The 15,515-nt window shown below is 52.8% G+C and overlaps 5 protein-coding genes across 5 annotated transcripts; 2 read left to right on the top strand and 3 right to left on the bottom strand.

The window, feature by feature from the left end:
* Nucleotides 1-501: 501 nt before the first annotated feature.
* CDV56_103729 (uncharacterized protein) lies at nt 502-5,436 on the top strand (the record flags this gene model as incomplete). Its single annotated transcript, XM_026757348.1, has 4 exons — nt 502-957; nt 1,574-2,151; nt 3,578-5,048; nt 5,101-5,436. 4 exons carry the CDS (start codon nt 502-504, stop codon nt 5,434-5,436), a joined length of 2,841 nt encoding a protein of 946 aa, XP_026616543.1.
* Nucleotides 5,437-5,662: 226 nt separating this feature from the next.
* On the bottom strand, nt 5,663-7,261 carry CDV56_104246 (uncharacterized protein; the record flags this gene model as incomplete). The annotated part of the gene is made up of 1 exon (XM_026757865.1): nt 5,663-7,261. One exon carries the CDS (start codon nt 7,259-7,261, stop codon nt 5,663-5,665), a length of 1,599 nt encoding a protein of 532 aa, XP_026616544.1.
* An 817-nt stretch (nt 7,262-8,078) lies between these two features.
* Nucleotides 8,079-10,449, bottom strand: CDV56_104482 (neutral/alkaline ceramidase; the record flags this gene model as incomplete). The annotated part of the gene is made up of 2 exons (XM_026758101.1): nt 8,079-10,164; nt 10,241-10,449. The coding sequence occupies 2 exons, from the start codon at nt 10,447-10,449 to the stop codon at nt 8,079-8,081; spliced, it is 2,295 nt and encodes a 764-aa protein (XP_026616545.1).
* A 2,052-nt stretch (nt 10,450-12,501) lies between these two features.
* On the top strand, nt 12,502-13,211 carry CDV56_104862 (pre-mRNA-splicing factor SPF27 family protein; the record flags this gene model as incomplete). The annotated part of the gene is made up of 2 exons (XM_026758481.1): nt 12,502-12,538; nt 12,598-13,211. The coding sequence occupies 2 exons, from the start codon at nt 12,502-12,504 to the stop codon at nt 13,209-13,211; spliced, it is 651 nt and encodes a 216-aa protein (XP_026616546.1).
* Nucleotides 13,212-13,925: 714 nt separating this feature from the next.
* On the bottom strand, nt 13,926-15,485 carry CDV56_104979 (putative 3-beta hydroxysteroid dehydrogenase/isomerase family protein; the record flags this gene model as incomplete). The annotated part of the gene is made up of 4 exons (XM_026758598.1): nt 13,926-14,490; nt 14,550-14,891; nt 14,946-15,186; nt 15,254-15,485. 4 exons carry the CDS (start codon nt 15,483-15,485, stop codon nt 13,926-13,928), a joined length of 1,380 nt encoding a protein of 459 aa, XP_026616547.1.
* Between the last annotated feature and the right edge of the window lie 30 nt (nt 15,486-15,515).

Here is a 15,515-nt window from a genome sequence, read left to right on the forward strand (position 1 = left end):
TGTGTCGTAGTTCTGGCAATGCGCGATGGCTGTCCGTAGTTGAAGGTGGTGGAAATGAGCCATCGCCGCCATTGTACTATCAAGAATTGACATCATCGTGCTGTTGTTGCCCCTACGATGCTTGGGACGTTTATCTTCAAAGAGCCTCAAGCAGGTCCATCTCTGCTATCGATCTTTAAATATCATTGATTTACGTATAGTGAAGCGACCTATTTAATCCCAGAAACAATGTCGAGCAGATAAATTGTGATAGCTATCGACATCTATGGCACCGCCCTCTCCCCCCACAGGAGCTCGGAACCAAAGCCCACAAAATTGCGAAAATCTGGAGAGCACTTCAACTTGAATATACCTGGAGACTAAGCAACATGGTAACTTCCCAGGGATATAGCCGGTTTTTACAGTAACCCCCATCGTCTGACTGATCACCAGGACGCTTTGTATCCTTCAGGGAAGTGACAAGAAGCCGCCTCATGCAATCCCTTGCAGAGACAAAGCATTATGGGCAGTACCGATCTCACGAACTTGATCAATGCTCACGACAGCATGACCACCTTTCCGGACTTGAACAAGAGGTTGCGACAAATAGCGGCGGTCCCGAACATGGTGGTCGTCTTCACCAACAACAACCATTCAATGGTCTCCAACGCGATTCTTCGCTCCAAAAACCTTGCAATACACGCAGGCAGTATCCGGGATATCATCTCTATCGATAAGATTGGTCAATTCAAGCCCCCACCGGCGGTCTACCATTATTTGGCGGACAGGATTGGAAAATCTAATGCATTGAAAGACATTTTGTTGGTCAGCGGAAATGCTTTCGATGTCACAGGAGCTTTGAGCGTAGGCATGAACGCTGTCTTTGTTGACCGCGAGAACTGCGGTTGGAAAGACAGAGCAGTGCCTGAATTAGAGCTAAAGGCCGTAGTGAGCAACCTTGGCCAGGTCGCAGACTTTGTCAGCAGCCATTAAAAGATCTATAGTGGGAAATCACGAGCCTGCTCTACTTGATGCAGGAATGTGTAGGCGAATTTGTCCTTTAGTCCATTTCGTACGGCTCCAAAGCCAGTCCAGCAATACAGAAAAGTAATGTACGCTGTCAATATTTCCAAATGCTCCACAAAAGTAAGAAGGATTTGGGGTAAGTCAGCAATCGTTCATCTGACCTCCTATTTCCCCTCCAGGATCCATTGAAGAAATGTGGATATCAGAGTGAATAAGGAGGATGATCAGTTTGGTATGAAAAAGAAAGAAGAAAAAAGATGAAGTCGCGGGAAGAGATTTCTGGTTTTATAGCGTTGATCCTACTGCTTATCGATAACGCTCTCTTGGCATGTTTGAATGGGGCCGTTTGAATAGCATCACATCACTGCTTTCTCCAGGCCCTCTTTCAACTATGATCACAACAAGATTGACCTACTAGGGTATTGGTGTGGCTTTACCTTGGTCACAACCAGAATGAACAGGCTGTGGGATCCCAGCAAAGCTGCTTGGTTATATCCTTTTCGTGTACGTTCGGGCTACTAATCTTGTTGCCTATATATTCGCTAACCCCTTCATGAACATCGTATAGGGGATATATTACTTTGCGTCGCATCGATTTCTATGGCCGCTGTTTCGGGCACGTTTGATACCTATCGTCCTGCTTTCCGCATTCATCTACTTCATCCTCTTTCTTTTCACATATCTGCCACAAGTTGCCTTTCTCGCGATCTTCCAAGGCGCTGGTGCTTGGGTCAATGGTGCATTTCTCGTTCTTGGAGAAGGAGCGGCCATTGTAGCAATACTGTTTGAGGCATTTTTTGTGGACGAGACCTTGGTGGATATCTTTGATGCTGTCCTTGTCAACGAGGGTCATGGCGAGCTCGTCACTACTTCTAGGGTCCTGTATCCCCAGGGCGATGACGTTGTCAAGCGGCTGGGTAAACCGACCCACAGCGCGGTGTATTCGCCATTTTCTCTGCGGCAGATCATCGAGTTCATAGTCTTGTTGCCCTTGAACTTCATCCCCGTCGCAGGCACCCCGATGTTCTTGTTGTTGACCGGTTATCGCGCGGGGCCATTTCACCACTGGCGGTATTTTCAGATGCTGGATCTGTCCAAGAAACAAAGGAAGGAAAGGATTCGTCGACGGCAGCTTCAATACACTACGTATGTACCTTGTCTTGCGCTTTGATCTATTCGACCGATCATTTCTGATTAAGGTCGCAGATTCGGAACGATTGCTCTGATTCTACAGCTGATTCCTGCCCTATCAATGTTTTTCCTCATGTCAACTGCGGTCGGGTCTGCCCTCTGGGTAAGGGACATTGAGAACAAACGTGATGCTTTACGAGGACGGCATGACGGCATGACTAATGAGTATCATGATGATGACAATATAATCTAATCGTTTCACCAGTTTGTGACATATTCCACTGGCCCGGCCAAGTCGAAATTATTGCGGTGCTGATATGGTCCACATGTATGCCAATAGTGAATTGCATTAATTAGAATCCCTTTCAGATCGGACATCCAAGAATGGTCCATGTGGCTTTGATAGTTCTCCGTTCTGGGCAAAGAAGTCTGGTCGGATCATAGATGTTTCGGTATGAATCTGAGGCTTCGAAACCTCACCTCGTCCCATATACCTGTAGCTTTCGATCGAATTTTCTGAGGTTTCAAAGCATGACCTTGTCTCATCAATAGTCTGTCTAATCGAAGTTTATTTGTATTCGACTCCACGAGAGACACACATGTCACGTGAGATGCGCGGCGGTAAAACAGTCCCTGCAGCAGTTACAACAAGGAGTCTCCAGACCAGAGGCTCAGCAGTTGTTAGACTCTCTGGAGGATCTTTGCGCTTGTACAAGTACTTGCAAGCCTTGCTCACCAAGTATCAATTCAGAACAATCAGTACCTAGTCTGTCTGCCAGACTGCCTCATTCTTTGTGCAATACCGATATCGCCTCCACTTTCGGGTAGCCGTTTCATCAGGTCCGAGTCTCCAGACAGCTTCGAACTTTAAACAAAACCATGTCATCGCTTCTACGCGCCGAATCGGAGGGTTCTTGTCTTCATCTTTGATTAATTCCTCTTTACTGTGTCATCTTTCACTTCATGTCCGACAGTGGCTCGCGTGGTGGGGTAGCTTTTATTCATCTTTCAGGGTCCTCGGGAGTAAACACGGGGAGAACTTGAGGTCATACTTGGACATCGTCGCTGTTATTTATTCGACATTCTCGGTTCCCTGAATCTGTGACCCATCAGGAGTATAACCCTTCTTGTGGAGAAAGGATCCCGGAGGTCTGTTGGCATCATAGCATTTTCATCAGGATTGAGTGCCTGAATCCCCCATGATTCCGGCCTGAGGCTTGAAAATGGTAACGAAGTCACTCCGATGTGCCAATGGACCACAAAACCAGACTTCGAAAAGCATGTGATGCTTGTAGTATACGCAAGGTCAAGGAAAGTACTCCTCTCCGATCTTAATTAGAAACCCCAGGCTAATTGATCGGCTAAAGTGTGATACAAGTGGACCACCCTGTCGGTCATGTGCAAGCCTGGACATCCCCTGCACCTATGACAGACCAAGCAGACGTCGTGGTCCTCCGAATCGTCATGCAGAGGCGTTGAAGAAACAGAGACTAGGGGCTTCACCTGGTACTCCTACTACTGCAACCTCTCCCAGTCCGTCAGATATCTCTCCGACGATTCCACCAATACCCGCGGTTAACCAGAATTCCGCATCCACTTCGATTCCATCTTCGGCAGAATCCATCTGCCCTTTGCCCACAGTGCGGCTGTTGGTCGATGATTTCTTCACGTATATCCATCCATTGGTCCCCATCCCTCATGAGCCCTCGTTCCGCGCCGCCTTTGAGCGACGGGAGGACGCCACCAATTCCACGTTTCTGGCCCTCCTGGCCTCGATGATCGGGAGCCTGGTGGCATCCTTCCCAAGGAGACCAAAGCTCCATCTCCAGACCGAGGCGGAGAAAGCGGCTTTTCCCCACTCCCTTGCCTTGGTCAAGCGATGTCATGATGTTGCTGTGCAAGCTCGCGGTTCCGGGTACCTCGATCGGAGCGCCACAGTCTATGACGCTGCCACCAGCTACTTCCTGGGTCTCTGCTCCGGTTATGTCTACAACATCCGGCGATGTCGGATTTACCTTGCCGAGTGCCGGACGATGTTGCATGTGTACGATCTCTGCCGCCAGTCGACGCTGCTGTCGTCCTTGGGTCCAACAAGCCCGAATTCTTCTTCGTCGATCATGTCACAGGATGCGCTCGGTGGTCCCGCTGAGCGCCCAGTGGACCTGGTCGAGCAGGAGCTCGCGCGGCGACTGTTCTATGTGACGCTAGTCGGCTACCGATCAATTCAGCAGATGGGCTCCACTGACACTCCGATCTATCTTCCTCCAGAGACGCCGACGGACCGCTACCCACCGTTACCCCTTGAAGTGGACGACGAGTTCATTTTCAGGACGCATGTCGAACCTCAGCCAGCCAACCGAGTTTCGCAGCTGGTGGGCTTCAACGCCAACGTCCGGGTCTACAGCTCGTACAACTCACTGTCCGCTTGGGAGATTGCGTTCGGCAGCGGTCAAATCTTTGATTGGGAGCGGCAACGGTCTCTACTATTCGAATGTTTGCAGAATTCCAAAGCGGCTTTGGCCAATGTGCCACCGGAGCTATCGCTCCACCTTCACCGGGCCGATCCCGCGGATGCGGCTGAGGATCCCTGGATGCGCAAGCGTCGCCATATCCAGTACGAGATCCAGAAGGCCAATATCTACGCGAGCCAACTGGCCACCAGATCCTACTTGGTGGAGAAGTACTGGAATCTCTACGGCGCCTGGAAGATGTATCACCGATCCTCCGAGCAGGGAGGACCCGGAACTCCCGTGAAAGTGGAAGGCGATGCGCATATGGGGATTGACGATGCCGCCCAGAACGACTACATTGGAAAGACCATGGCAGAAGAGCGCCGGCTCGTCGTTCGAGATTTGTTTGTATTGCTACAGTCGGTCAATGAGGTCAATATGGAGCCCAACGGTGCCAGCTTTGTATGTCTCTGTCCTTGCCGCCCCCCTGGAAACATCACTAACTGTTCGTCAGACCGCTAAGGTCCGCCAAGTCGCGTCAACCCTGCTCAACCTCCCTCACTCCCGGACCGAGACAACCGCCTTTACACCCTCCACCCCGGGTCCCAACCCCATCACCCTCGCCGAGGCAGAATCCTACCTGCACGCCTTCATCGACACCCTCATCCGGCTGGAGGGACTCGCGGCGCCCACCCCGGGCACGGTCGGGACAAGTCCCGACGGCAACGGCCGCAGAATGAGTTATTTGAGCGACCGGGCCCGGGACGACGAGGAGCTGCGCCAGTGGGCGAGTCTGAAGGACTACCAGGCGAAATTCGCCGAGGCGGGCGGCATGCTTTCCGAGCTTTGATTTTCGCTTTTTCCATCCTTATTAGTGTAATAGACCATGGCGGTTAGGGTGTTCGGGCAGACATACTGTATATAATGGGATGAGAACGAATTATCGAACGAAATGACCAAGGTGGTTACTACATCTGGGTAATTATGATTATGTTTTATGGTACACTGCACCTGCCTCTATCAACCCTCAGTTCCAAACACATCAATACATTCCCGAAGCGAAACGAATCAACCAGCTAATTTCCCCGCAGAGTGACAGTCTCCCTCTCCCTCTCCGTCATCGTCTGAGTTACAGTCTCTCTCTCCGTTTTCGTCACAGTCACCGTCTCGGTCTCGGTCTCGGTGGCGGTCACGGTCATCACCCCCGCAGGTGTAACAGGCACAATGGACAACTGGACATCACCCGGATCCCTGAAGGGTACTGTAGCTGTAGCTGTAGCCGTAGCCGTCCCCGTAGGCGTGGCCTTTGAGCCCGAGCCCGCCTCCGCCTGCGCGGCACTGGCAGCTGGGGCTTCAGCCGTAGGAGTGTTGGAAGCAAACACAACCACACTCTTGGTTATGGTTGCTGTAGCGTGGATTGTGGTTGTCTCCTCTGCTTCGGTAGGGCCAGGGCCAGGAAGGGGACCAGACGGATCTGCGTCTGGGTCTGGCTGCGTTGGTTCTGCGCCCGGTGTAATCAGGACAATCACCGGTGTGAGGACGGGTGTGGCGCTAGCGATCTGGAGCTGACTGCTTGTAACTTCTCCGATGGATGGGGCTGGTGTTGCGGAGTTGGATGTACTTGTACTTTCGGCTGTACTTGTGCTCTGCGTCGTGGTAGGTGTGGTTTGTGCGCTGGAGGTGCTACGGATCTGGCCTGCTGACTCTGTGGGCGTAGTGTCTGGTAGGGAGGATGCAAAGAATGCTGTTGAAGAGGAAGAAGCGGTGGTTGGATCTGCCTCGGGTAGCGGCCCTACCACGCCGGCAGTCAAGCTGGACGTCGTGGTCTCGGTCACCGTTGGCGCTGGAGAAGTAGTTTCTGGGAAAGACGTTGCAAAGGAAGTAGTTGAAGAAGACGAGCTGGTCGTCCCGGCATCAGACAAGGGGCCAACCACACCAACGGTCAGACTGGATGTCGTGGTTGGTGCGCTTGCCGGGGCTGAGCTTGGTGAGATGATAGCGATTGAAATAGGCGTAGATGTGGAAAGCTTAGGTGAAGATACTGCCGTCGGACGGTTCTTGATAACAGGAATCGAGCTTGAGGTTGTAGACTTGGGTACACTCGGAGTCGACACTGAGTGGGACCCCGAATGAGAGTGAGAAGTGGTCGAGACGACGCCCTCAGATGACTCCGACGAAGACAGATTAGCTCCTGCAGACAACGAGGGAGCGATCGCAGACGAATGCTCTTCCCCTGCAAGTGTGGAAGAGCTGGGAATCTCGGTAGAGCTAGACGTATCATGGTCCACTGTTGCATGAGAACTGTACGCTGTAGACGAGGGCAAAGTAGCCTCTGCAGAGAACAACGGGGTAACTGCCCCCGAGTGCCCCTCCGCCGGAACCATCGAGGATCCAGGAATTTCAGTAGAGGTATATGAAGCCTGTGGCACCGCCGCCTGAGTACCATCCGCCGTCACGGAAGGCGTGACGGGAACAACATCCAGACCACCATTGGCTTCCTTAGAAGCCGCTGGCACATGTATGCCGAGTGATGACGGGCTGGAATATGCAGTAGGTCCAGGATTATGGCTGTTTTGTCCCAGATCTCGGATCTTGGGGGTAAACTGGGAGATCGGGCCAGCCGAGCACGTTATGGCGAAAAGAGCGAGCGCGATGGTGGGGTGAATTACCTGCATTTTGACGATATTAGAGTATGAGAATCTGAAAATATCTATGACAACTGCTGCGGACTAAAGAAAGTATGCTTGATGAAAAATGAGAAGACTGAAAGAGTGGATGGACATTTCGTGCGAGGAGCGTGACTCGTACTAGTTGAGCATCATGGTGAACAGAAGGAGATCAAAAAGGAAGGAGAATAAAGAAAGCGACGGAAATCAGTAGAGAGACAGACTAGCCAAGTAACAATCTCCTGGGAGACAATGGAGGTTATAAGAGCATTGAGGCTTCCATGGCGACTGGCGACAGAAACCCTTATGTTGGGCTGCAGAAAGCTAGCGTCTGGACCATTGTTAGATTATTGTGGTATGGCTAGGGACAGACAATCCTGGCTTGAAGAACCCACATCTAGATGCATTATTGTGGATCTTCTTGATTGTCTCAGGGCTCGACGGCAAAGAGAGATGGTTGGTAGTTGAGACAAGGATGGATGGCGCGCGACAAAGAAGCGCTTGAAGGTGTTGCAGGAACCGCCGACTCTGTGAGTCTGCAGCGGATCATTGGCAAGGGTGACTCAGCTGGGTCTCTTTAAATAGACGAGATTATTTAAAGATCCTTTGATCTGGCCATTGGAATGAAGGGAAGCTGGTTTCTTTGAGGATCTATGCGTTGCCATTTTTACAGGTAGCCATTGTTGGCTTGGAGCCTCTTGATGACTGCGAGTCCGGCCTGTCAATCATCTTGTTGATTCGTTGACTATCATAGATTCATCTTCATAACTCGTACCAAAAAACAATAAAGCTAATGATTGATCCTTCACATGCATCATACGACATGTCAGTCCAGGGTCACCGTGAATGACTCGCCAATGCCCTCAAAAGACTTGATCTTGCCTTGGATATTCTTTGCGTCGCCATAATAGTGGAAGCGATACGTTCCGGCCTGGAGCGCCTTTGGGTCGCCCACGTTGTAGTAGTCATCCTCAATCTGCCATTCGAGGGTCACCTCACTGTATCCCAGGATAGTATTGGTCCGTTCCCAACGGTAGAGCAGGTTCCAGTCATTGTCAGTACGCACCACTTCCCACGTGCCTGAGTCGGGATTGCGCCGCTCGACTGCTGCAAACGTAGATTCCTGACGCAGGTTGTTTCGCGGATTGGCTCCGACGAATGTCGTGCTGACGGTCTCGCCAGGCTTGTATGTGGTCTTGGCTACCGAGGTGACCACGTCACCAAATGATTTGCCAATGGGAGCATTGTCGTATACGACTGACGTGATAAAGCTCAGTGATTTGTTGGTGTTGATGGGCGGCTGCAATCCGGTGGGCATCTCTGGTAAAGTGGCCGTGTTGGGCGAATCGCCTAGATAAGGGAGATAGGTAAGGGTCAGATTGATGTATGCGGCGAGCGTGTTCGGCCCGTAGAGGGTAGAGGCACCCTCGTAGCGTTGCCTACTATATTCTTCCTCTGTCGCAACGTAATGAGCGTAGCTATTTGAAGGAGCCCCCAAAACGACCAAGGGACTGTCAATGGAGAGAATGTCTTTGGCTGACTTTGCAATGGCCTCTTTCCAACGCCGTCCAGACATGGTCGTGGCCTCACTCGTAGAGATGATGAGGAACAGCTGACCTACTCGGAGGACCTGGATGTCCACAATATTCGGCTCCCACGCATACGGCTCCGTGTTTGCTCCCACGTCCAGGAGGATATCCTTGGGCGCCTGACACGCCTGCTGTTCCGCCGATGGCTGATGAACAAACGCTCGAGCGACATACCACAGCGGGTTGGACTCGGCGGGCCCAGAGCTGTTCTGTGTGAAATCAAATAGGCCAGGTCCGTCCGTCGTACCGCCTGCGAAAGAGAAGCCCAGTGCCGCCGAGCACGTCGTCAGCATACTAGAATTGAATGGCGACTGGAATGTGTAGCCAGCAAGATCGCGGTACGCGTGAAAGGAGCGAACATTAGAGCTTCCAGCGATGCGAGTGTTACTCGCATCCATCTGGCTATACAACTCCTTGGCCGCGGCGTACTGAAGTCGTCCGATCTCGAAACAGCTCTTCGCACCGTTGTCCTTTTCACGAAAGAAGGGCCCGCGACCATGGCAGTCCTCGGTCTTGCCACCACAGGTGCTGTCGCTGTAGCGGCACATCTGCCCCGATCCATCCTCACACCACGCGCCCAGCACATTCGGACTCGTGTCACCCACGTTGGACTGAGAGAACCCGGCTACGAAGTCGTCGGCGAAATTCGCGTCGTCCTGGACGCTCCGCTCAAAGAGCCAGGCGGCGACGCCTTTGTTATCTCCTGTAGTGAGAGTATTGTTGTTGTAGAGGGAGGTGCCGTGCACCGGAAAGAAGGTCAGGATGGCCGTGGTCTTGTTGTCCGACTCTCTGTCGAATCGCAACAGGGTCATCGTTTTATCTACGTTGGCCGAGTAGCGGGCTTTCTCTTCCTCCGGATTGGCGTCGTAGGAATAAGGACTTCGGTTGATGTTTGCATTCTCGATATCGATGGAGCCGAAGCTCAAGCGACCGGGGGCCAAGCTTTCATGAGCGCGTTGGATGGAGAGGACCACGCCGTCAACGATAGCCTGATAGCTCTGCTTATCGAACCCCTTGCTAGGGATCTGCGGAAGTAGATAGTTGTTCCAGGCACCAGGCCCTGAATGAGAGTGCGTCCCAGTCAACGCGACATTGCGCTCGCCGTATCGCGCATAATCAGCTCCCAGATTCGCGAGCGCCTGGAGGACTCCATGCCGCACGGCAGTGTCACCCGTCAGCGAGTCGATGACGAGATAAATAAAGGTGTCGTCTGGCTGATTTGGATTTGCGAAGATGAAGGCGCGGGAATAAATTCTCTGTCGAAGACCGGTGCCAATCTGATCCAGCATAGCATATCCACCAAGGGCTACCTCCACCACCGGGCTATCACCGTAGAGTCAGCGGGATGTTCATTCATAACGAAGAATCACAGCATGGAGCAAGAAACAATTATCAGTACCCAGTGATGTCTGCCTTTCCAGCCCCCAGCAGAAAAACACTATCATCGGAGACCTGATCTGCCGCCCTGTGTTCCCATCTTGATCCCTTGCCAACGAAGCTGAAGCTGGGCGATGGATTGTAGGTCTGCACAATAGACAGCAGCTGCAACAGTACAAGAGCTGTCACAAGTGTCCCGGCAAAGGCCACTCCGAGTTTGAAATTCGCCATGCTTGCAGACGAAACTGTGTGGACAGTCCAAGCTCAGGTTATGCGGGTTGTGATGACATCAGAAAGTATGCTTCCGTTTGTTGCTTTTCCAGTTTCCCAGAGGAATCGCGGTCTTCTTATCGATCGAATCACATTATTATTCTCCGAACGGCCTCACAGTGTTCAAGCAAAGGCCAGATAGGAACAGGATTGACCTCGTACAGCAACGCAGCGCATGACCAGCAGATCGACAGGCCCTGCAGCAGAGGGTAGCATCGCTTGTGGCCGTCGTCACGCTGCCATCCTTTGCTGCCATCCTTTGCCGCTATACTCGATCGGGTACCTGTTCGTTCATTCCCCGCTTCAAAAATATATAATGTGCAATGCGCAGAAGATGGCATTTATTGGAGGTGATCTGATGGTATCGTGATGAGTGTTTATCAGTGGGTCATTTATGGTTGATGGAAAATCATATGTGGGACTGTGGAGGTGTGTCACTATATTCGTCAGACGGAGATACTTCCATTTCAAGCTATCAGTATACATCCTGAATCCTAGGCTTGGGCTTGTTTCTATAGTTCTCTATATTTCAATTCTTTAGGACAGTTGACAGGCTCAGAATTAGATTGCATTTGCATGTGATGCTATAACAGGGCCGTGACAAACCAAGAAGGTGAGCAGTATGCACTCTTAGTAGCTTATGTATCTCCTGGCAAAGCTATGAATATGATACAGCAAGAGATCCCCTAGCAAAATGCCCTGCTTCTCAGGCATCCAAGCACCAAGCATCCTTACCTTTTTTAGGCAGTCCACCAGGCAACACATGAGCCGGCTTTATCTTCTCCAGTCAACCAGCCGGGGTCCGGTAGTGCAGCGGCATAACGCCTGCAGGAGTCTTCGATTCACCACTTCTGCAGACCAGTAGTCTGCACTCCTGCGACCCCGGTTCGAATCCGCCTCTGCTCGTTTCTCCTGTCAATAATTTCAACGAAACGAGCATGGGGCGGTCCCAACAACAGTCCCTCTTCATTTCCACCCATCTAATACTGTGGAGATGCAGGAGGGAGACTGGGCGGGGTGGGGAGGCAGTCTGCGACTGCCTCCGCAATCCGTTTTGCTTCTCGGCTTCATTTCCCTTGCTTTTTTCTTCCTGGGCATTCCAGCCAGCTCTCTTTGTATATTCGTTGACAGATCATTGACGTCGTGGTTCTTAACTCCAGATCATAGATCTATGACCTTACGGAAACTGCCAACAGTTTATTTCACTGTACTGATGGCCCATCCGCGGCACGATGTATCTGAAGATTGTTAGCTCTCGAAGCACAATGATATTGGCCAGCAAGCTTTCCATAGTCCAGCTAGCGCAACCTGACAGTGATCAACATCGTCAACGTAGTATTAAATATTGCGGGGTATGATCATTGACCGCGGCGAGACAACACCGACGCACATACGAGGCGCATGTACTTCCCATATCACCTCATATCAAGCTGGCTCGGCTTATCATCTGAGAGTGAGCCGTGCTCATTAGTGACCTCCGATAACCAAGGAATGACAAGCCTCGGAGCTTCATATCCTATCGCAGACAGTGAATGTCCTGCTGACTTGGTTTAATATAACACCCAGCGAGAGGTACTCGACATGATGTCATTCAATATAACCTGCAGATACTACCAATGCCTGGAGATATGAAGATAGTCGTTTCAGTCGCCGTGCATAGTTGACTTTGATATTGACCTTGCAAGGTGAGACATCGACAATATGCATCGACCTCGGACGGACGTCGGTCTTGATGACAGATATCACTGCTACTGATTATTTCACCGTCATAGTGATAACTGATCCTTGAAAGCTGTTCTTCATCGCGTACGACGAGATGTTCGGAAGCACTGGCTGTGGAGGAGGAATCCGCTGACTAAGCATGTCCGGTCTCACCGCCCAAAACAGTAGCGAAAATGATGCTTCTGTGTTTCGTCGCAGCTGATTGAAAGCAATCATCGCAGAATAATATCACCAAGGCATTCTCCAACAAAATATTGAGATCCAAATTGTTGTCGATTTCTTTGTCACAAAATGCACCTCATCAACGAATCCCACGATTCCCTCCCTTGTAAGTCTCCTCAGTCTGCCACACGACTTTCCGGCCATAGCTCCTGACCTCCTGACCAGACATCGACGCCGAGCCATCTGCTCAAGCACGCGCAGCTGCACAGCAACTTATCACAGCAGAGTTACCCACCGACCACGCCTCGACTCTTCATCCCGCCATCCCCGAGCTCCCCGAACCGCGTTTCACTCCCCTGATACAGCAGGAGATCGACCGCAAGGCCGCCGGGTTGCCCTTGACCGGTGGAATCGACCTGTCACGCTACGAGGCACCGGAGCCGCCTGCCCGCGCGACGGACGGAGAGACCCCCGATCTGGATGAATGGCGCCGCACCCTGCAGAAAGCGTACACCGCCAGCTCCCATCTGTCCATGCGACACGAGAATCTGGCGCTGCTGGAGGAGTACGGCAAGAACGCGTGGCTGATTGGCAACTCCCAGCTGGAGGATATTCTCCGGGGTCTGGAGAAGGAGTTGGCCGAGACCAAAGAGGCGGCGGAGGCGGTGAACAAGCAGAGGAAGATTGCCCAGGAGGCCAGCCAGGGCGAGCTGGTGAGTCTGGAGGAGACGTGGAAGCGAGGAGTCAGTGCCATCCTGGACGTGGAATTGGCCTCGGAGGGACTGCGGTTGCAGATTCTGGAGCAGAGACGTCGGCTTGCTCAGCAGCAGGCGCGGTAGTGGCCACGTCGCACGAATCGTTATTGTGCAGCAAGTGGGGTTTCCACTTGAGTCACTCTGTTTATGACTGGATTGGAGCCGGTACAAGAGGAAGTCTGGCGAGGCATAGCTTCACCGTCTCACGTGCCTCTCCTTACTATGGCCGGTTTCGCGTCAGAAAATACATCCAGCAGTCGCTTCTCATCGGCTCATAAGGCGAACACACCAAGCCCGCATAGTGGCCTGCAGAAAAGCGCTGGCAGGCCCATCTGGTGCCCGGAATCGAGCGTCAGCCACGTTGTTACGACCAAGAGTGTCATGTTGATTGGCACGGCTGCCCCAGTGTCACCATTCAGAGCATTTACGGCAACGAGTGACGCACCTCCTTGAAGGCTACCAATCTTGCAAGCCCGGTGACAGTCCAGCGAGTCTTGGGTACTGTCCACATGGAGTCGCCGTGGAAAGACAGCCCTGAAGGAACGGTCAATCGGTCATCCAGTGACGAATTTCATACACTTTGTCTCCCTAGGATGTAGTCGAGGTCTAGACAGGATTTTGATGACAAGTGGCAATTCATATACTATCCGTCAAGATCAGATTATGATGTGCTATCGGAGAATTACAGCCCTAGAAGTAGTCTAGCACGTAAGCCATGCAAAGCAGACTATATACCACTACACGTGCGAACCCATTGCCACAGGCAGATATACCATGTCCCAAACACTACTTACTTGGTCACAACTTCTTCGAAGGAACCACCAAATTCACATCCGCCCCCTTCCCCCGAACCGCAGCAACGGTCTCCTCCCCCGCACTCCGATTCCACTCAAGCACCTGCTTGCACATCCCATCCAGCGTCGTGAAGGGCGCAAGATAGCCCAGCCCCCCGTCGGCGGGGGCCCTGCGCGCGCGCGAGTCGTCCGCGAAGGTATGCACGTCGGAGATGGCGAACAGAGCGGGCTGGAGATCCGCCAGATCGCCCGTGATCTTTGGCAGGAGACGGGGCAGGCAGAGGTGCTGGAGGAGGGCGTAGCATTCCAGCAGGTACGAGAGAAGAAGGACGGGGACGGGGGCGACGTGCGGGAAGCGCAGGGGGGTCTTTGCGAGGGTGGTGAGGAGGAGGTAGATGTCGCTGAAGGCGATGGCCGGGTTGGGGTCGGTGACGGCGAAGGCCTGGCCGCCGATGTTGGGGAATTGCGCGGGGTTCGCGGTGTGGTCGAGCAGGCGCTGCTCGTAGAGGAGGTGGGCGAGGGAGACGTTTTCGGCGTTGACGAAGCTTTGGATGACGGGGTAGGTCCAGCTGTTTTTAACGGAGTTAGGCTGCAGCAACAGGGAAGGAAAAGGGGTGCGGATGAATACCTTGGGGCTCCGCCCGCGAGCAGATACCTGCCCGTGATGGTGGTGTCGCCGACGCCGTAGATGCCGTTTGTGGGTCGGATGCAGCCCGTGCGGAAGTTGGATTCGAGGCTGTCGGCGGCGCGGACGATGCGCTCGGCCTCGGCTTTGGACACGGCGTAGTTGCCAAAGAACTGGTCGTGCTGCTTGGGCGTCTCTGTCGCGTCACTGAGAATCTGGACGACGCCCTTGGGCCACTTGGTCCAGGGCGCGATCCAAAACGATGGACGGCGGAGGACCACGGAGCCGGACGAGGTCGACACGAAACAGCTTGCGCCGTGTTGCTTTGCCGCGGTCAGGACGTGCCTGGTTCCATCGACATTGACCCTGGTGCAGAACTGGAGAAAGGCCTTGTGTCACTCTCCGGGTCTGATAACAGCGGCATTGTGGAAGACGGTCAGTGGAAGGCTGGCGACCTCTTGCGGCCACGGTTGCGCGAATGCAGCCTGAACGGCCCTTCCATCGGTGATATCGATCTTGACAAAGGCCACTCCCTGGTCCAGGATTTGCTGACGGGGCGACTGAAGATCCAGGACGCGAATGGCAGTTGGGTCCTCGCCGCGAGCAAGAAGATGCGTTACGATCCAATTCCCAACAAGTCCTGAAATTCATTAGCAGTTGCCTTGGATCAACTTGTGGGAGTTTGCATGGTGCTAGACAAGACATACCTGCTCCGCCCACAACAATGTATCGTCTATGTTGCTTTGGAGGAAGGCTCTTGCTCACATCTACTGGGGACTCAATTGCCTTTCGATAAGCGTCCTTGATTTCCTCAACGGTCCAGCGGCGAGGAGATAATAGACGAGCTTCCTCTGGGACTTGAGTCATTCCTCGGTTGACGTGGTAGAGGTAGAGGACGGCCAGGCCCGCAACTGAAGCGGCGAGAAGCGTGGACGACATTTGGCAGGTCGGCAAGCTCAGGCGAACCGA

This window comes from Aspergillus thermomutatus (genome assembly GCF_002237265.1).
Source record: "Aspergillus thermomutatus strain HMR AF 39 chromosome Unknown NODE_39, whole genome shotgun sequence".
NCBI classification, from domain to species: domain Eukaryota; kingdom Fungi; phylum Ascomycota; class Eurotiomycetes; order Eurotiales; family Aspergillaceae; genus Aspergillus; species Aspergillus thermomutatus.